This window comes from Sebastes umbrosus, chromosome 7, assembly GCF_015220745.1.
Source record: "Sebastes umbrosus isolate fSebUmb1 chromosome 7, fSebUmb1.pri, whole genome shotgun sequence".
NCBI classification, from domain to species: domain Eukaryota; kingdom Metazoa; phylum Chordata; class Actinopteri; order Perciformes; family Sebastidae; genus Sebastes; species Sebastes umbrosus.
This window is the reverse complement of record NC_051275.1, coordinates 9496631-9518781: the sequence shown is the minus strand read 5'-3', so window position 1 is coordinate 9518781 and position 22151 is coordinate 9496631. Positions and strand designations below refer to the sequence as shown.

At 41.2% G+C, this 22151-nt stretch overlaps 1 protein-coding gene across 19 annotated transcripts in view; it reads left to right on the top strand.

Moving 5' to 3' along the window:
- myo18ab (myosin XVIIIAb) overlaps window positions 1-22151 on the top strand; it is a 142326-nt gene that overhangs the window by 77735 nt on the left and 42440 nt on the right. For all 19 annotated transcript variants that reach the window (XM_037775588.1, XM_037775587.1, XM_037775585.1 and 16 more), the window contains 7 exons: window positions 3857-3985; window positions 11473-11616; window positions 12040-12129; window positions 13611-13730; window positions 17456-17567; window positions 20078-20205; window positions 21595-21749. In XM_037775588.1, coding sequence (XP_037631516.1) covers window positions 3857-3985; window positions 11473-11616; window positions 12040-12129; window positions 13611-13730; window positions 17456-17567; window positions 20078-20205; window positions 21595-21749 — 878 coding nt within the window. The remainder of the gene's footprint in view (window positions 1-3856; window positions 3986-11472; window positions 11617-12039; window positions 12130-13610; window positions 13731-17455; window positions 17568-20077; window positions 20206-21594; window positions 21750-22151) is intronic.

Genomic DNA, 22151 nt, shown 5'->3' with positions numbered 1-22151 from the left:
TCAGGCAAAAGCATGCCGGTCCTGAATCTTTGGTGTTGTCGTCAAGGAGTCTTTTCTTCAAAGTCCCGATGTCTTTTCACTCTGTGACACTCTCCATTAGACAATTAGAAAGTGTTTTACCATTCCACTCACCTGCCTTTCTAGTAAAAAGATGTGGCGGGCATCGAGAAGTCAGTGCTGCTTTTTTTTTTTTGCGTCTTCACACTTCCATTCTCACCTTCAGTAGTCCTGCTGCTGTCTCTTCTTTTTATGGGGAGGAGCTGATCGTCGAGGCTCTCTGTATCTGTAACCCTTGCCAAGCAGCAGTCAGACACTGCCAGACTCCAACTCTTTGAGATAAAAAAAAAAAAAAAATCAGCTAATCACAGGGAAAAAAAGACAGGCTGATGGTTTTGTTAATTAGATCTGTGAATGTCTGTGGAATAAAGAACAGCGAGTGCCTTGAGCTGTCAATTAGAGAAGTTTCTTGGCAGATATAGCTGGGAGTTTAACCTTGCTTTAGTGTCGGTGCGTGTCAGTCTATACTTTTACCCAGTTCAGAAAAAAAGTTTCAACTCAGAACTTTTTTTGTTCTGTGTTGCTCGTATTACTAATATATTACTAATGCCTCTTGTTTCACAGTATTTTTACTGGCAGATGAGACAAGCACAGGTCCAACCAACCCACACACTGGGCCACTTACTATCTAATTATGCGGTGTACCTCATGCAGTGTGGGAATCATTTTGAATAATGAATAAATGAGCTGCATGAAAGTGGCGACTAACATATGATTAATACACTGGCATTACATTACTCGTGCATCAGTCACATCGTCTCCTACAATAGGCGCCTGCCAAGTTGGGCTGGGAAACTAAGTGTACTTATTAAAATAGAGTCAACAATATGAAAATGATTTACTGTCATTGTAAGTATGTTGGTTGAAAGTGGTGAAAGAAGTATTAACATCACAGAATTAATGCTATTTCCAAAAGTTACAGTATATGGCTGTCCTTCAGTAAACTTGTTATCTTGCCACTAATCTCTCAAACTGGAAAGAAGGACACACAACGTTGTGTACCTTAGTTTTTGTTGTGGGAATGATTATCATCCAAAATAAGAGTGTCACCCATGACGGCACGTGAAGTCAGGACTGTGCAGGTGGCTGGCAGATGATCCACCTCTCACTGCCAAACTGCCCCTGTGGTTCACTGCCAACTTGTATGTGGCTCTCTGCCTGATGTCATTAAACCATCCCCACACTGACAAATGGGTCTCCAAGGAGCACAGCACTTCATGTTACCCAGATGTGTTACTATCTCCTCCCAGGCTTGTTTGACATCACCTGCCCACGGCAGTCGCTTCTTCTTCACCAGCCATAATTACACAACAACATACCCAACCTCCTTACGCCTGGGTATCATTTGAAATTTTTAGAAACTAGTGCCAGTACAGCACCGTAATTTCATTAACTTAATTAAAGAATGAATTTCCATTCTGACAATGCTTTTTTTGGATACCTTTCTCCATAATATGCATTTTTTAAATAAATGTCTAAATACAAGAAGCTGCACAAAATGAAAGGAAATTAAAATAAATATTAAAAAATAATATATAAATTATATAATAATATAAAAAATTTAAAATCACCAAAACTTTCATTTAAATCATGAATTTGATGGTAGACATTATTACTAAACATTATTTCAAATCTAACAGCATTTGATACCAGCTTTCAGTTAGGGCTGCATGATTATAGCCAAAATGATAATCACGATTATTTCGATCAATATTGAGATCACGATTATTCATCACGATTATTCATTGATTTTAAGGACAACATATTTTTATTGCACTTTCACATTTAAGTTAACAGAGCACTGCTTTCACTCGCATGTTGTGCTAAATTCCTACTAATGTACAAATCTTGTTGCATCTAAATAAGACTGGTCCTTATTCACAGTGCATCTCCTAGAGCAAAATATAAATAAAAATGTACCAACATTTTGTAGTTAAATCAAGAGAGAACTGCTTTCACTTTCAGGTTGGGCAACATTCCTACAATTAACAAACCTCTTTCATCAAAATAAGACTTAAAGTGAGGTTCTTTTTCACCTGAATTTAGTGCATTTTCATATTGCTTATCTACAAAAGAGAGCAGACGGGAATTTGAAAATTACAGTCACAGTTAGGAACAGTCACATCCTCTGAAGGACAAAGCGTCACTCAAACTCCGCTTAATGAATCTACTTCCACAAAGAGCTGCCAGCTAATTTAGGGCCGAGGAACAGAGCAGTGTCTGTCCCCAGACACAAATTATCTAGAAGGAGTTAGAGTTGGCCCAGTGTCAGCCCGTCGTGACTCTTTACAGTCAAAAAAGAAATTGTGCACTCATTGGCATTCAGGAAGTAGCACGACTGCTGCCCCAAATCATCAGCAAAGCAGATGAAAGACACAGGGGATGTTTCTGGACGAGACTATAACGATCAGGCTAGGAAAATCACTGAGATAGTTGCTCTGGACACGGGAAAAATTACCAAGTAACATGAGCAGTGAGCAGCTGTTTGTAAAATGAACACAACACATAGCAAAAAGACAAATCTGCTACATTTTTCGTTGGTATATTTAGCAGGATTGGATTGAACGATGGCCTCCTGCCAGCACGAACAGGTCTGCAGTTGGCTCCAATGTGATGTCACATTAAACACCGGACATCGACACTGCGGAGCCCTTGACACTTATTGGATGCCATTCTACACAGGATCTGTGTGGCATCTCATCAAAAAAATTGAACTATTTTTCATATGATTTAGCTTTGCTCTTTGTGACACAAAAAACACAGCCAAGCTGCAGCGCTCCCCTCAGCCCTGTCAGAACACAACGGAGTCTCATCCTTCCATTGAAATACATGCAGTTCAAATGTTAACACACTACAGAGCGTCTTTCCCTGCTTCGGCTTCGACAGCGCTGTCAGCCGAAGTGTTGATCACGCTGGGCGGCAGTAGACAAAGTGCTACCGGAGTCTGGTGCGGTTCAGGGAGTAATCTAGTATTCGGTGCCGGAGCTTGAGAGCACAGGGGCAAGCTGAAAATGTCAAAACACCCACACCCTTTGTTTCCCATGTACAGTAAGTCAACACATGGGTGGCGTCTTGGATAACCCGTCAAGATACACCGCCGTCTAATTTCTCAGTGTCGATGCACGTCAACTTCAAAAGAGCCGCAATTTTATCTCATTTGCTTCCTGCATCGGCACATCCTGACTACTTCTTCTGTCTGCACGACACGTTTAGTTTGAGCTTTGGGCATCAACTGACCCGCTTCAAACGGCCCATGTGTGTTACAGTATGACAGTTGCATGTCACAGGTCAGTGACGTGCAAGAGAAATGAACGACTTGGTTGAACGCGGTAAATGCATAAAGAATATAAAGTGATGGAATTCAGAAGCAGTTGTATTCCCACTCGTTAATACATGAAAGTGACTTGATATTGACTTCTCTGTGAAATTGTTAAATGCAGGGTTGGCATGTTTCCATTTATAAGCGCTCTGTTATTCGGGCAGAGGTCCATATACTGATTTTGTCTGTGTGCCAAAGAGGACGATTTCTAATCCAACGTGACATGTATCTGTGCAGCTCTTACAAATTCCATTTTCTTCAAATCTGATCATATCAACATGGAGCTTAGCACATCCCTTAAAAAATAGTCATTCTTCGGAGTGGATTTCAACCCACTTAAAATACAGTTTGACGTCTTCAAGTTAAGATTTTCTGTAATTGGAAAAAAAAAGTTTGCAGTTGTATGTGGCCACAATATGTGTGAACTCTACTTCCCATGTGTCCTGACTTTGCCTGAACTGTCCTCCTCTCATCCTGCAGGTGTTCTTCAGAGCGGGGACTCTGTCCCGGCTGGAGGAGCAACGAGACGTTCAGACCAGGAGGAACATCTCTCTGTTCCAGGCTGCCTGCAGGGGATACCTGTCCAGACAGGCCTTCAAGAAGAGGAAGGTAAGGCTGCTGCATATAGTGGTATAGGATCACTTCAACATATCTGAAGGCTCTGCCATGCTACAGTACATCTTTGTAGCCTCATTTTTACTGCAGTTTAAAACCATTTTTCTAGGCATACTTGATGAAGAACTCATTTCAAACATTAGGAGTAGGGCTGTCAGTCAATTCAAATATTGAATCGCAAATTAGTCACACATTTTTTTTTTTATCTTTTCAAAATAGTCCTTAAAGAGAGATTTGTCAAGTATTTAATACTGTTATGAAAATGGGAGTGGGCAAATATGCTGCGTTATGCAAATGTAAACTTGAGTTTGAAACAGTAATGCAGCGACAAGGACACGATCCCACACTGGCTTCCCACACACAATCAATGCCAACTCTGTTCGAGGTCAAGCTGGAAGGAAAAGTTGTCAGGCTATGATCTCTGGTCCCTTCTGTAGGTGGGCGAGTGCTTTATCCTGTGTTCATGTGTTTTCTAAAGACCCTCATGGCGTTTCAGCCTGACTGAAATGAAACATGTTCAAACCCAAGGAGAAGCCAAATGAGCTCTTTTGGTGCTTCACAAGTTGCCCCTGTAAAGGACTTTGTCATTTTCTTATTTGTTATTGTGTGCGTGTGTGTGTGTGTGTGTATGTGTGTGTGTGTTGTTCCACCAGAGTGAGTCTGACAAGTTGAAAACATTGCTGCCGTGCGCTGACTGACTCTTGATGCCAGTGGGGATCTGTTGACTTTCTGTGTGTGTGTGTGTTACTTCACAGAAGTTTTGATGTTGCTTGTGGAAGTTTTTTCTCATGTGAGCACACAGTTCATTTGGTGCACAGTTTTTGTATATGTAGTAAATGTGTGTGTGTGTGGATGTGGGTGTGTGTGAGTGACTAGCTAGAGATTAAGCTTTGGATCCCTGTCCGCCTTTTATTACCATTTCAGTTTATTCTTTCTTCCTGCATTGGGCTCAGGCCTGCCAACTAAAATTACTTTTTCAAGGGCATTTGGGTTTCACTTCACTACTCTGTCTCCCCAGGAGGACGCAGTTTGAACCTCATCTCTTGGGGGGAAATAGTAATCTCATGTAATTGATGAAGTTTGGATGGAGTTTGTGACTGTTGTAAGCAACTATTTGCTAATGTACATTTTGTAGGGATTCAGGCAGGAGTCTCAGACAGAAAAGAGGAAACAAATCCTTGTGTTGATGTTTTTTTTGGGGGGGCGGGGTGAAAAGCTGTAAATAGAAGGCGTGAAAGACACTGAGGAATTGTTTGACGATGAGGTGTTAAGATGTCTCTTTGTTCGTCACAGAGCGATAATGAAGCAACTTTTATGAGGCTAGTGAAATCACTACTGTCACCCAAAAAAAAACATCACACGGAAAAAATACGATATTTGCAGCCTTTAATATTGCAAACAGACCGAAGCTTTGACAAGACTTTGTTTTCATCTAAGTAAAATGGACAAAGTTATATAACGCAAATACATAAATGGTCTAGAACAGTGGTTTCCAAAGTGGAGTCCTTGAGGGGGTCTCAGTGGGTTCCAGGGGGTCCCAAGCAAAAAGAGGAATGATTTATTTTCAGATTGATAGAATGTATGACATCCAAAAGCAAAAAACAGCTGTCAGTGTGTCAGTGTGCTGACTTGACTATGACTTTCCCCAAACTGCATGTGATTATCCTAAAGTGGGCATGTCTGTAAAGGGGAGACTCGTGGGTACCCATAGAACCCATTTTCATTCACATATCTTGAGGTCAGAGGTCAAGGGACCCCTTTGAAAATGGCCATGCCAGTTTTTCCTCGCCAAACTGTAGCGTAAGTTTTGAGCGTTATTTAGCCTCCTTCGCGACAAGCTAGTATGACATGGTTGGTATCAATGGATTCTTTAGGTTTTTTAGTTTCATATGATGTCAGTATCTTCACTGTAGCTTGCTACAACCTGAAAATTGCAAGATGCGTTAATGTGTTAAAGAAATTTGTGGCGTTAAAACTAATTTGCGTTAATGCATTGTTATTAACAGCTGTTATATTGTTATTAACAGCTGTTATATTGTTATAACAGCTGTTATATTGTTATAACAGCTAGTGAAACGCAGATTTCAAATTTTCTCTCATCTCTCCCTTGGCATTCTCACGTTTGGAGTAGAACTTTAATTTGTTTTGTTCTAACTCGTAGTTTTGTCATTGATAAACGTCCTTATTACCCAGAAAGGCAGATGTAAATTTGCTCAGGCCCTCTTTATATTGCCACAACACAAAATCAATGACTTAGTTCCTCCATCTCGTCTATATTATTCCTGCTCTGGGGAACGTCTCCCATTTCTTTCCAACTTCTCTCTCCCGGTATGGGTGAGCAGCGTTTCAAAGCACTCCGGGAAATAAGTGAGAGGGAGGATGAGGATGAGGATGAGAAATGGGAGAAAGGAAGGGAAGCTGGAGAAAGAGAGACTGTGCCTCGCCATGGGGGAATAGACAAATAGAAGAGATCCGCTGGCTGCTTTGAAGCCCTGCAGTCTGCCTCTCCTCTCTCTATCTCTTTGACATTCATGGGGAACAGTTGAGAGTGGAGGAGCATGGGGGATTCCACTGCCAGCCAACCAACACTGAGCCTAATTAAATAGTTGCCTAAAGACAGAAACCCCCCCCACACTCACATACACACACTCCCATCCCCCCCAACGGGGAACAGGTGGGCTCAGGCAGACGCTGCTGCTTGATGTGTATGTGTGTGTGTGTGTGTGTGTGTGTGTGTGTGTGTGTGTGTAATGGCCTCCTAGGTGCCAGGTGTAAAGGAGAGGTAGAGGGCAGTGGAGGATGCACCCATCATTACAATTTCTTCTTCTATCATTTAAGGTGACCACTGTTTACTTCTGCCACAGTGCATACCCAAACTTTGTATTCATATTATTCATGTAGAAGGTGTTAATGAGAGATTAGCAGACAATGGGAGGGTTTTACCTGCTGCTAGTGAGTCATAATCAGATGCATTCAAATGTAACCAAACACACAAACTGCCCCCATTATTGGTACTACAAGTGTAAGTAGGCCGAGCATGCAGAGAGGTAGCATATTAGAGCTTGTCGGGGCTCACACAGCATACCGTAACACTGCGTTTCCATATATGTACATATACATATATATATATTTAACTTTATTTATTCAGGGGGAGGTTCACTGAGAGCAATGCTCTCTTTTTCAGGAACGCCCTGGTCACATTCACACCTAGAAGCTGCCCAGTACAACCACAGTCTGATCTGCTGGCCACTGAGCAGCTCCACTGGAGCGGTTGGGGTTAAGTGCCTTGCTCAAGGGCACCTCTGTGGTGGTAATGAGGGAGGGGCAAGCGCTTTTCACTTTCCCCACCTAGATTTATCCTGCCGGGTTCAATCCGGGGAATTGAACCGGCGACCTTCCGGTCTCAAGCTCACTTCTCTAACCTTTAAATCTATATATAATATCATATAATAATATCATATAATATATATATGATATAAATATATATATATATATGTAGGAGCCGCATTTAAGTTTATTTATATAATGTAATATTTGGATTTTCTGTTTGTGTTTACAAGTGTTTGCACCCTACATAGGTGGTGGGGGGGTGGGGCGCAGAATCTATAAGTTTGTGCGCATGTGAGGAGGACGGGTTACGGCAGATACCGTCATTGACCTCAGCCTCACTCAGCCACAGCACATAAATGGGACTCTGCAAAAAGTTAAAACTGGCCTCTAAATCAACTGCCTACCATTTGTTTTCATATTAAGTTTATTTTGCAATAAATAAATGGGGGTTAAAGGAAAAACCCAAACTGATGTTTTCTTCTCTATATATACAGACGTAGGCAAAATTGTTGGTACTCTTCCGTTAAAGAGAGAAAAACCCACAATGGTCACTGAAATAACTTGAAACTGACAAAAGTAATAATAAATAAAAATTTACTGAAAATTAACTAATGAAAATCAGCTGTTGTTTTTGAATTGTGGTTCAACAGAATCATTTTAAAAAACAAACTGATGAAACTGGCCTAGACAAAAATGGTGGTAGCCCTAGAAAAGATTGAAAATAATGTGACCATAGGGACATATTAAACTATGGTGTGTCCTGTAAATAGCATCACAGGTGTCTTCAAACTTGTAATCAGTCAGTCTGCCTATTTAAAGGGTGAAAAGTAGTCACTGTGCTGTTTGGCATCATGGTGTGTACCACACTGAACATGGACCACAGAAAGCTAAGGAGAGAGTTGTCTCAGGAGATCAGAAAGAACATTATAGACCTTCATGTTAAAGGTAAAGGCTATAAGACCATCTCCAAGCAGCTTGATGTTCCTGTGACTACAGCTGCACATATTATTCAGAAGTTGAAGGTCCATGGGACTGTAGCCTACCTCCCTGGACGTGGCCGCAAGAGGAAAATTGATGACAAATCGAAGAGACGGATAATACGAATGGTAACCAAAGAGCCCAGAACAACTTCCAAAGAGATTAGAGGTGAACTCCAAGGTCAAGGTACATCAGTGTCAGATCGCACCATCCGTCACTGTTTGAGCCAAAGCGGACTTAATGGAAGACGACCCAGGAGGACACCAAATCATAAAAAAGCGAGACTGGAATTTGCCAAAATGCATATTGACAAGCCACAAAGCTTCTGGGAGAATGTCCTTTGGACAGATGAGACAAAACTGGAGCTTTTTGGCAAGTCACATCAGCTCTATGTTCACAGACGCAAAAATGAAGCATCCAAAGAAAAGAACACTGTACCTAATGTGAAACATGGAGGAGGCTCGGTTATGTTATGGGGCTGCTTTGTTGCATCTGGCACAGGGTGTCTTGAATCTGTGCAGGGTGCAATGAAATCTCAAGACTATCAAGGCATTCTGGAGCGAAATGTGCTGCCCAGTGTCAGAAAGCTTGGTCTCAGTTGCAGGTCATGGGTCCTCAAACAGGATAATGACCCAAAACACATCTAAAAACACCCAAGAATGGCTAAGAACTAAACATTGGACTATTCTGAAGTGGCCTTCTATGAGCCCGGATCTAAATCCTATTGAACATCTGTGGAAGGAGCTGAAACATGCAGTCTGGAGAAGGCACCCTTCAAACCTGAGACAGCTGGAGCAGTTTGCTCACGAGGAGTGGGCCAACATACCTGTCGACAGGTGCAGAAGTCTCATTGAGAGTTACAGAAATCACTTGATTGCAGTGATTGCCTCAAAAGGTTGTGCAACTAAATATTAAGTTAAGAGTACCATCATTTTTGTCCAGGCCAGTTTCATTAGTTTGTTTTTTTAAATGATTCTGCTGAACCAAAATTCAAAAGCAATGTCTCATTTTCATTAGTTAATTTTCAATAAATTTGTATTTATTATTACTTTTCTCAGTTTCAAGTTATTTCAGTGACCTTTGTGGGTTTTTCTTTCTTTAACGGAAGAGTACCAACAATTTTGCCTACGTCTGTATATGTGTGTGTAAACGTTTAGGGGAAGTAACAGCAGAGCTGGTAGATAAAAGGAGAGTGATATGCATCTTTCTATTCAAAATATTCCATCCATCGTTTTATACACTAATACAGTTAAAATAAGTGAGCCATGCTTCCAATAAGTCAGTAAAAATACAGTAACCAGGTTACCGTAGTGTAGTAAACACGTTCTCCAATTACCTTAGCAACCCGGCTACTTATGTTCATGTAAACACTCTGAATGAAAGAGGAAGGATCCCTCTTCCAGGAAGCCACTAAGCACAGTAGCTGCTGTATGTGCAGAGCAGAAGAATTTACACTAGTAAGTAAATATCAACTCCGTATAATATTAAGTCAAACCTTTTTTTCGTTATCATGTCATTTTTCTTAATACTGGTGCAGCAATCTGCCTCAAGTCCAACTATATTGTTAACTTGAATATAGGACTGTCCCGCTGTGAAGACTTTGCCTTTAACCAGTACACCCAAAGGAAAAGGACAAATATTTGCTGTGTTGTTTTCATAGCCCAGTTTTAAGTTTTCTCTAAATAGGTGGATGTTAGTATGGCAACCTTTGACAACCTGTCTTCTACTGACTTCGCAGACTTGCTTCTTCTTAGCTCTCCCTGAAAGGTAGTAGTATAATTTGACAAGTTTACTGTAAATAACTGCTTGACAAGATTATTTATTCTCTGATAAAAGTCAAATTGAATCAAGTGAAAATGAGATAAGTGGAAGCTGAGGGTCTTGTCCCGGTCAGGAGGAGTGTGGGAATCGGACATGAAGTTTGTAAAAGTGTTCAGATGAAGATGAGAATGAAATGGCCCCAGATCAGTGTTTCTCAAGCTGCTCTTCAAAGCTGCTGATCTTTCCTTTCATCCTGCCACATGGATCTTTCCCCTGCCTTCAGTCTTCTGCTTTTAAACCAGTTTCTGCTCAGAAATCTAGCTGTCTGTAACTGGGTTATTCCTAATCTCATAACCTGAAAAGGGAAACTGACTTTCCCACTTACATGAGCATTTGTAAAATAAAAAATCTCTGGTTTTCATGTCTGAAAAAGACCCTGATTTGTTTTGATGAGTAGCATTTCTAATGTAATCAGGACCTCTCAGTCGTGCCAGCCTTTACTGTAGAGAACAATTTGTCCCAATTGTGTGATATGAATGGCTCTCCAGATTACCTGCACTTGGGGAAGAATTCTCTCTCTCTCTCCTCAACAAGCTGCCAGTGTAACATTGATGGTTTAATCTGTGCTTGAAACGTTAGCAGTCTGTCTGAGATACGGCCATCAGCCAAACCAGATGCACGTTTATGCCAAAGTAAAGGAAACTACTGCTGATTTGAAGGCATCTCCTGTCTTGAAAAAAAGATTGTCTTGGTTTGATTCTACAAATGGCAGCTGTGTTGGAGAGTCTGAATCAAACAGCGATCAGATTGTCTTTTCCAGTACACTTGAATCACTAGATTTGCTCCACGTCTCTGATTTTTGGCATCTCATTTGATGATCATTTTCCTGTTACATGGGTTTCACTACTTTACTGGCTCAGTGTCTCGTTGTCTTGCATACGTTGCGGGCATAGCAACTCACTGTCGTGGTGAAGAGGAAGCCTGAAAGCAAAGCTCTTAATTTACTCAGGGTTCCCACGTGTCCCGGAAAACCTTGAAACAGTTGACTAATTTTCCCTGAAAAATCTTGTGTTGTCCTAGAACATGATTTCAGCATTCTCCTATTATCCTTTAGCTGAGAATGAACTACAGGCAGCCCAGTCGCCAGGAAAAAATGTTGGCATTGGACGGTTCTGCAAACCAGGGATACATTGAATGTCGAAGTTTTTGCATTCGGCCAGAGCAAGTGTTTAAAGAGCGATGTTTGTCTTTGAGGTGCTTTGGAGGAGAGACCCCCCCACTGCCCTGTTTGGTTACAGTAGTAAATGCAGTATGCTACTCTGAGAACAACGAATCATCTTTACAGCTGTTTTCAGTCTTATGTTTTTCCTTTTACTGATATTGTTGCATCTGTGTTTGTGTGTGTGTGACAGATCCAGGATCTGGCCATCCGCTGCATCCAGAAGAACATAAAGAAGAATAAGGGTGTCAAAGGCTGGCCATGGTGGAAGCTCTTCACCACCGTCAGACCTCTGATAGAGGTGCAGCTCACTGAGGAACAGATCCGCGGCAAGGATGTGAGTTCACACACCCACCCACACACACATATGTGATAGACTCATAGAAGTCAGCATCGTTTCATGTTTTGTCTGTGGTGGCTGTCTTTCAGTTTGACCAGATTCAAGTATTTTCCCCAAAATTTTATGTAATAATTTTCCATGGAGATGCCTGGCATCATTCTACCACTTTAAATTTAAATTTTCACAATGAATATGTGTTTGATAATAATATTTTACAATCGAACTGCATCATAAATATCAGATAAATATCAGAGGTTATACATGAAGGAAAACACCCTACAATTAATGCAAAAAATGAGAACATGGTTTGAATGAATATAATTAATTTATGTATATGCTGATTAATTCACTCCATCTGCTGTATCCAAAACAAACATGTCTGTCTGCCATTGACATCCTCTCTGTCTTTTCCTCTCTCAGGAAGAGATCCAGCAGCTGAAGCAGAAGCTGGAGAAGGTGGAGAAGGAGAGGAACGAGCTGAGACTCAACAGCGACCGCCTTGAGAGCCGGGTAAACGCACAGAAACAGACGGGACACATGCACACGGGAGGATTTGGGTCATGTCAGCGAAGCAAAATGTTATGAAGAATTATGAATCTTTTCTCAAAAAAGTTAGACACATGAGATGAAAGAATTCAAAGGAGCCGTCGCTCCTCGGATGACCCGACCCAACATGAAGTGAAGCACCCCTGGTGTTAAGTTACTAAAGGGAATGTAATGGTGGTGACCATAGAGGACAACAGATATCCTATGTGATATATTTTTCTGCATCCATGGCAACGCCAGTTTGTCCCCAAGTAAATATTGAGTTGAGCTCTGAGGCCTGTACTATGAAACAGTATTTGGGGTTAGCGAGGTAACTTCAGGGTTAATAACCCTTCAGGATTTTCCGTCCTTCGACAGTGGATCACTTCTTACCGGGGTAGATCGCCATGGTAACTGATGCTGAACAGCTAACCTGCTCCAGAGCAGGTTATGTTCCAGATAAGAGATCAACTCGTATAAAAGCACGGCCTACTGACCAATCAGAGCTCGGTACGCAGATTGTGTGATGATATCACACAAATACGAAGAAGTTTAAGTTATAATCCAGGCTGAAATCAACACAGTTTAAACTGACAAATGCAGGAAGGACAGCTGGCTGTATGGGTGCTTACTGCTTTGAATTATATTCTTATATTTATTTTTTTACTTGCTCTCAAGTCCGTTTCACACCCAGGGAGACGGGCACGCAGCTGAAAGAAGGCTGAAAAAGTCACGCACGCCACAACCTTGTCAAAGGGCATAAAGAAGTGTAGTCTATTCGTCCATTAAACTTCTGAAAGCTATTTATAATATCACTGCCCCGTCTAGACGACTATATCTGACTTATGAGTGTTCCGTTAAGTTAATAAATCTGTTAATTTACCCATTCACACATCGGGAGTTTTTTTCCAGCTGTCCTTCCTACTTTTAGACTGGATTATGTGTTTAACTTCTTCGTATTTGTCTAATATAGTTTACTCTTCCTTTGTAAAAATGTGCGGCTCTGCCTGTCTGTCTGCAAGTCAGTAGACTTGTCCATGTTTGTGATTGGTCACATGCTGCATGTGAACGCACTCATATCCAGACTGAGAAACCCTGGGTTGATTTACCAAGTTGATAACCACCGTCGTAGGACCGCTTAGCGGGATCTAGTTTGTTAGGGTTAGTTAAGCCAGATAACAAGAAGACACTCTGGGTATGTTGAAGTCGCTTCGTAGTACAGGCTTCAGGTCTGAGAATGTGTTGATGTTGCTTAAAAACTTCTAATCTGTCTTATCTGTCACGTCTCTGATGATCTCCTATGCATCAACTCATTTGCATATGAATATGTGATGGATCCCCAAACTTGGCCTAGAACAAAAATACACTATTTCTGACTAAATAAATCGTCCAATCTTATACAGCATAAACAATATTGATGCTTGCTGTGACTGTGTATTTATATGTATGTTTATATGTTGCGTCAGATCACAGAGCTGTCATCAGAGCTGGCTGATGAGCGGAACACCGGGGAGTCGGCCTCCCAGATGCTTGAGAGTGAAACTTCTGAGAGACTCCGCCTGGAGAGGGACATGAAGGACCTGCAGGTAGAGACACACACACACACACACACACACACACACACACACACACACACAAAGGAGATAACAGGCGAACTGTTTTAAAGGAACACAGTCATGTCTGTAGAATAAGAGAGTCATGTTGTGTTCATATGCTGCGCCATATGCCATTAAATGGTCAATCTAACTCTCAGGTTTAGCTTTGATTAAAACAGTCACACACAAGGGGACTAATACCTCAGTGTGTCCATTAAAGCACCAACCCATTCATTTGATGCTTTTTTTCCAAGCAGAGTTCTATTAAGGCAAATGAAAATGGAACTACCTTATTGTGATGGCAAATAGAGATGGATAACAGTTTATAGCCCAATTAGCACTTAGGCAGTAAGGTAATAAAGTTTTTTCTGCAACACAGTCACATTCTCTGACTTCACAATGGACTTTCATGTTAAGGCGCATCGTAAAATGTAGTTTAATGTCTGCTCATTTATATATAAATTTAACATTAGCGCATCAGCGTGAATTATTGAACTGTTAGCCAGCCCTGCCTTCTGCTTCGGTGGGATTTTATAGTATATTGTAATGTTTCAAAGGACTATTGATGTTGTAAAGTGTCATAAAATTAAACTTGGATAACTGAAAGGTTTCATATTTAAACACTGCTGTTTTGTCAAGACATTCAGGCAGTAATTATTGAAGACCCAGGAGCTCCTAAACGCACAGTTCATTCAACTGCAACAAGGTCTCAGAGGCATACAGTAACACCATTCAGTCGAAATGAACTGATTTCAATCTGGGATTTTGCTGTTATAAAGGCTGATAGGCCCTTAATACCTTTTTCCTTTTAATCTTTAAAAATGATTTTGCTCTACAGTACTGTATATAAATGAATCACATCCGGTGTGATCTCAAACAGTCAACTCCCTTTTTCATGTAGAATTGAGCCACTTATCGTACCTCACCGTTTTTCTTCTGTCACTTGTTAATTCATAGTGGTTTGTCATCACTGAGTGCACATGGATCTCTAATTAAGTTCAAGTTTTGCATTGTAACAGATCCTGATCTCACACACACACACACACACACACGCACACACACACACACACACAGACACACAGGAGCCCACTTTAACTAGCATATTCCCACCATGTACCAGATCAAATGATCCCCTCCAGGTGTGTGTGGGGCTTAGCATCAGATGCTGCTGTGAGACAGCAGGAGAACACAGCCTGCTGGGCTATAAAACCTCACAGTCTAAATGAGTTTTCACCTATAACACAACAAGATGCTGGTTTGTAGGTATGTGGCCTTTTAAATTTGTTCAATATTGGAGAGTGGAAGCAAAGAACATCATTCCTGAGTCTTTCGTCGAAGAAACAAATACACTTTTGCGAGGATTACTTGGACCGTAATGCTTAGAATACAGAGTATGTTACAGTATTTTCCAGTCTAACTCAGACTGACGACGCCTCAAATTAGCTTCTGCTGAACTTTAGGATGTATTTTTGCGGAGGACTGTAGATTTTGTCCCCCGTCTTTTACAGTGCAGTCGCTCTGAAGGGATCACTTTACAGCTGTTTTGGATGGGAAGAATGATTACAGCAACCATTAACTCTTTCAATTGACTGTATATATGGCATGCAATTATAGTATTAGGATAGACTTGAAAAACTCTGAGCCTTAAATGCACTCAATACATATTCTACCAAATCACCAGGTGCCTCATTTATAACCATTGTGTATTCACAACACAGGGCTGGATCCCAACTTTGACCCATCCATATGCACATAACGGAGGTGGGGGAAATTGTCGACACAGATGGTGATGTGGTGAATTAAATTATACGTATAATGATTCCCTCTCACAAATTTAATTTCACTTCATACTTATCCAACATTCACACCCGCAGTGTTATTTGTGCTAATGAGCCATAACTATTACATAAGCACCTTTCAGTTGTAAAAGATAGAAGCCATTTCATAGCTCAAATCAAATTCTGCTCAATATTTCATCAGCGCTGTTTAACCATCACAGGAGTGAGGGAACGAGTGTTCAGGGACCACCTGACCAACAAATACCTCGAATGGTCTCAGAAAAAATCCTTTTCTCGGTCTTCCTCTAGGTAGTTACTGTAATTCACCGTAAAGATCCATTGATCATCATTTATATGCAGAAACATATTTTGCATTGACCGAACACATTTGCATCGACCATTTACAGCTGAATGTGGGCGTGTCGAAGGCGGGATATGAGGCTGATTCACGTGCGCACATTTCCATTTGGGATTTATAAAAGGAAATTAAGCGCTGGCAGACGTATGCACGGTTTTATATATCAGAATTTTTTTTTGGCGTACGTACATTTCCTCATTTGTTCGTACGCAAACATTTAGAGTTTTAGAAATGAGGCCCCAGGTCAGCCAGCGTTGCGTTGACACCCGCAACAGTGACTTCACCGTGCAATCATTCCTACATGGACACAGGCGGTCTACAAACCTCTCCATGTTTCTCTGTTATCCACCAGCTTTCTCTCCTCCTGCTCCCTCTGCCTGTCTCACATCCACTCTCACTCACACACAGAGTGATGACTGTAATTGTGAAATCATATTGTCAGGCCATTTCTCTACCACTGCCCTCCCCCAGCTCTCTCAATCCATTTAGTTCACCATTTGATATGTTTGACATGATTTCTTTCTCTATTTTTATATTTCTTTTTTTCCTGTCACTGCTCAGATAGCAATGGGGAGAGGCTGTCTGCAAATGGCCAGGCTTATAGAAATGTGGGATGGATTTTGGTTTTCTTTGTTGTGTGAGTGAGGAGAGGCACAAGGGGGCAATGTGGGTATTCACACAGAGGCATGTTGGACGTATTGCACTGGAATGGATAGGTACCAGCAAGTTATTGTGAAGGGTGTTTCATCATGATAGTCCCAAAGATCCCAAAGTAGTCCTTCTAGATGTAATTCCAGAAGGCTTTGAGGAAAGTTTGTAAAAAAAAATCCTGCAAGTGGCCACCATTAATACAATTTGGTGGTTGAAACCTAACCCTCTCTCATACGACATGTATATTTAATAAGTATTGGAACTGTATGACACTTCAGAAATGGCCCTGGGTCATCAGATTAAAGCCCAACTTCTTTGCAAATAAATACCTTGAAGTTTTATTCTCCAGCAGCCCGTACTTCCCTGCACATCTCTCCAAAGAAGTCTCGCCCATTCAAATGTCAGTAAAGCATTTCTCTTTACCAAACCAGAACCTTCTGCAGCCTGAACACCCAGACTAACCATTTACTGAGCGTGTTGGTAAGGCTGTCTGCAAGGCCTGATTCAGGGCAAAATGCCTCTCGGGATGGTTTCAAATTCCTGGCTAATGATGTGCACCAACTACCAGCCACATTTACCTACCAAAATAAAAGTTCTCAAATCATGTATCATGGTGAGTTCTTTAAAGAAACTTTTATTTTTTTTCCAATTCACTGAAAAAAAGAACACACTGAGGGACATGGATGCTCTCCAAACACACCTATTCTATCACATCATGATGGGACTGACTGGTCTTAGGTTATACTCTCAGCAGGAGACATTTCAACTTCCCTCTGCAGGCCCCTGAGACTTAATGTGGACCATTGTGTCTCTTTGGTGTCTATTGTGCTTCTATTTGGGCTCCAACACAGGAAAACCTGTAGAACTCCTCGGCTAATCTTTGGAGACAGATGTGTCATAGAAATCGTTTCTTCTCTCTCATCCACCAGGGCAAGTTTGACACCATGAAGAAGCAGACTGACTCCATGGAGATGGAGGTGATGGAGGCTCGACTCATCAGGGCGTCTGAACTCAATGGAGAGATGGATGATGACGACACAGGTCAGACACTGATTGGATTTAGTTGTCAATGTAGAATTGTGAGAGAGTTCACAATACAAGAGTGTGCAAGCAAAGTCCAAAACGCTCTCTCGGTCTCTCTCTCTCTCTCTCTTTCTTTCTCTCTCTCTCTCTCTCTCTCTCTCTCTCGTGCACACACACATGTAATAAAAAACTGTTGATTTCTGAATTGAGTGCATGCGATATGAACAAATCAATGGATATTTATAGACTTATGTAACCAATTTTATAATTGAATCATTTCCATGGTGTTTTATTTATGCCACTTTTAATTATGGAAATAATGTTAATGGAGAAAAACAGTCATTTTATTATTGAGGCGGTCAGGATTTAATTGGGGATGGGTTAAGTTTGGGTAGATCATCATATCTGATCATATAGATATAGATATCTATTGTCTTGCTTGACTTATAGCAGGGACTCAACTTGACTTGCTTGATTCTCACCACATTAACTTGAGACTTGAAAGGCTAAGACTTGAGACTTGCACACATGTGGCTTACTCCCACTTCTGGGACAAAATAACAGATATTTATGTTATTTTATAAAAACCCACACATAAAAAATGCTAATTATCACACTTCTGCTAAAGCTGGAAACCCACACAGGTGTTTCACAGGACTGCGTGGGCGTGTACAGATCAAGCCTGAGTGACAGCTCTGTGAGTTTTGTTACATCTGTTGCGGTGGGACAACTTAAACAGCTGTGTTACATACTACTCTGAAAACAGTCGTTCAGACAGGAAAATAGAGCTACATAGACTGAGAATGACCCTGTTCAAGTTGTAAAGTAAACTACTGTGAGACACATATTTTGTAGCATTTTTTTTTTTTTTATTATTCCTACGCTTGTTTTGCTGCGGCCAACCCAGTGGTCTCTTTGAAATGAATGAGGAAGCTGCGTTTTTTGACACAGTACCGACGCCAGTCTTAACAAAGCCTTACATACTAATTGTAACCGTGTTTTGGTTATCTTAAGTATTAAGTATTAGTACACAAACTGTGTATGAACTGCATTGTACATACACATGCTTCCACACAGACGTTACAATAGTAGTAAATCGACCCCAGACTGTGTTCCTCAGTGGAGTTGGAGGAACCGTAGGGGTGCTGTCCGATCGATGCTTTGACAAAAGCCGAGAAAAATCCGATGTGAAGAAGCACATTAGAAATCGATCAGTTACAAGTGAGGGAATAAAGCGAGCATTCAGTTCCAGGCGCCCTGCAGGGCAGGCTGCCAGCTCTCTTTGTGTCACATGCAGACTTTGTGAATGTAAAAATTTAATTGATGAAGTGTCTTCACGTTGCATTATGCCACACAAGAGCTTCGACTCAGGTGAACTGGCACTGCAGCACAATCATGAAGGTATTCTTCATGTCAGACTTGAAGTACATTCTGTATGTGTGGGTTGTGCCGTATGGAGATACCTCAAATAGTATAGGTCTTACTGAAATGTGGCTGAGAATAATGGAACTGACTTGTTCAGTATAAAGTTTCATGACTGCGTCTAACACGGTTGGAAGACAGAAATATCAAAACCTGGCAAAGTACTCAAAACCTCATCTGTGGTAGTACCTGCTACAGTAGGTGTCTCCTTTACCACACTTTACCATGATGACACACACACACACAGGTGAAAACAATACCAGCGCCGCTGTCGTCGCCGCTAAATATAAACTGTATTAGTGTTAAAGAAGGAAAGTGAGAGCAGCAGACTGTTGAGCATGATTGGACTCGGTTGTTGTTTTGATGGAATTAGTTCTGTGGAAATGCACATTATACTGAATTTATCAAGATAAACATGGAGGAAGTGTTTGCATGAACAGCAGATCAGGAAACAATGAGGTTTCTTTAATAAAATATGATCAAATATATGTATAAAAGAGGGGATGTTAGATATATTGTTTCTGTTATTTCTGTGTTTAACACTGGCAACTAAAATCACCTCCCCCAAAAAAACGTTTTCAAGATCATTGTTAATTTTGTTATTTCAATTCAACCTGACCTAACCACTCACCTCACAAACAGAGAAATCCAGATTTGTCACGTCTGGCAAATTGAAGCCTGACTTCAGTAATAAATTTAAGATATCATGAGCCATAATCCTGAAGCGCTCCCCTGCTCTTCCTTTCCATATACTGAGCTGGCTTTTACTGTTTTAATTGAGACTTCCACCACATAGAACTGTCTTAATCCTTATAATGTCGGATATGGGAACCTGTAAATGCATTTTTTTCATACAAACGTCATGTACATTTGCTAAGTTTAGTATGAAATTATCATCACCCCTTGCAAATGTATTTTGTGACACACAGAAGTTGGGAGGTATTTATTTATTTATTTACTGAAATCCCCGTTTTAAACTGATGACAAATGTTTCCTTATTGAAAAATACATACAGTATATTATATGGGAGGTATGCAGCAAGTGTAAGCATACCTAGATGTGAAACCATCACGATGAAGCTGACTGTGAACATGCTGGTGTGACAGGAGGAGAGTGGAGGCTGAAGTATGAACGAGCCATCAGGGAGATTGAATTCACCAAGAAGAGACTGCAGCAGGAGTCCGAGGACAAGCTGGAGGTGGAGCAGCAGACCAAACGGCAGCTGGAGAGGAGGGTGAGTGCACATTAAACCATTGTGTTGCATCTCTGATACATTGACTCTCTATGTATTGTAGAACTCATTGATATTCATTTGAAGTATGAAAGAGTTGAATGAAATAAAATTTCCCATACTTTTGTTGTCTGTGGTACGATACACGGCTCTACCCAAATTTGACACCTCTTGTCTCGCTTCTTAATTTATTACAACAATTCAAATATTTGCAATTATTTAAAATTTACGGCAAACAAGAGATGTTCATACTGTAAGTACACGACTGAAGCCCACATCAACTCCAGAGTCTCTGAAGGACGAATTCAAGTTTAAAGTCTCCATTATGTTACAAACCTTGTAAGGGTGGTAATGAGACTATTCAGATCATTTCTATCTTATGTAGTGATTAATGAGGATACATAGAAACCACGATGTTATAATGAAGACTTTCTATGGTTAAAGGTGCTTGTGCACATCCATCTGGGTATCTGGAGTGCCTACCAACCCACAAACTATGAAATAAGATGACCCAGTCAGTTTTCTTCCACACGACGAGAAGACGATGCCTCTTTTGGGAACAAACTCCTCACTTATTATTATTATTAGCACGTGCTGCCATGTTGATATTTTACCTGTGTCTGAAGAGAACTCTCGCGTTACTGTGAGCTATGGGAGCTCAGGGAAGCGGTGGCGGTGGCGGTTCCGTACCATAATTACCCAAGTTAAAGTGAAAATCGATTTTCATCATCCTAAACCATAAATTTAAATTGATAAAATCGATGGATAGCCCAACTGTAGCCTGAGTACGGCTTCACGGCTGCTGCCAGCATGGCTGTAGACTCTTCGTCCGGTTTAACGAATGATGTATGTGACTACGCCAACATGCGATTAACTGCTCTCCACGCTGAATTGGTTAGCTGCGACGTGTGATACTGTAAATTAAATGATTACTTAAATCAAAGTTGTAAAGCTGTTGTAATGGTTAGCACTGCCGCCTTACAGCAACAGGGTCGCAGGTTCAGACCCAGCTTGTGTCCAATGACAGGTGCAGGTTAGGTTCATTGTTGACTCTAAATTACCCATAGGTGTGAATGTGAATGTGAATGTGAACGTGAATGGTTGTCTGTCTCTGTGTGTTAGCCCTGTGATAGTCTAGCGACCTGTCCAGGGTGTACCCGGCCTTTGCCCGCCTATCTCCCCCGCGACCCCGAAAGGGATAAGCAGTTCCAGATAATGGATGGATGGAAGCTGTTGTAATGTGAAAGAAGTGTATAGATCATATTTCTGCCTGGTTGGTTCTCAAGGCGTTACACATTGCATGACGTTTATTTCCGTGCCAACAGGCTTTTCCCCCATGTTGCAAAGTGTTCTTTTCCACTTCTGATTTGTTGTCCGCGTGTGTTTGTGCAGATCAGCGACCTGCAGGCCGATAATGAGGAGTCCCAGCGAAACATCCAGCAGCTGAAAAAGAAATCCCAACGACTGACAGCTGAACTGCAGGACACCAAGCTTCACCTGGAGGGCCAACAGAGCCGCAACCACGACCTGGAGAAGAAGCAGAGGAAGTCAGTACACACACACACACACACACACACATAGTCATGTCTGAGCAGGTGTCTGTAGATAACACGTGACTTCACACAGTTATATTACCTTATTCTGCCGTGTTTCCACAGACCGTGTAGGGTCCAGTGGTGTTGCTGTAGTAACAATAATAACTGTAAAGTGTGTTCCAGATTGTTTATAGCATCATGCTGTGCAGAGAGAACAGACAAGTCTCCAGCTCATTTGTACTGCTGCTAAACCGAGTGTGTTTGTGTGTGTGTGTGTGTGTCTTCTATCAAGGGACGTGTTCTGTAGCTGTATGTGTGTTGCTGAATATGCATGCTGTTGTTAAAACATGCAGGATCTTCTTTGTGACCAGCTCAGCACATTATAAGTGATTATTCCATGAACTTTACTCTATG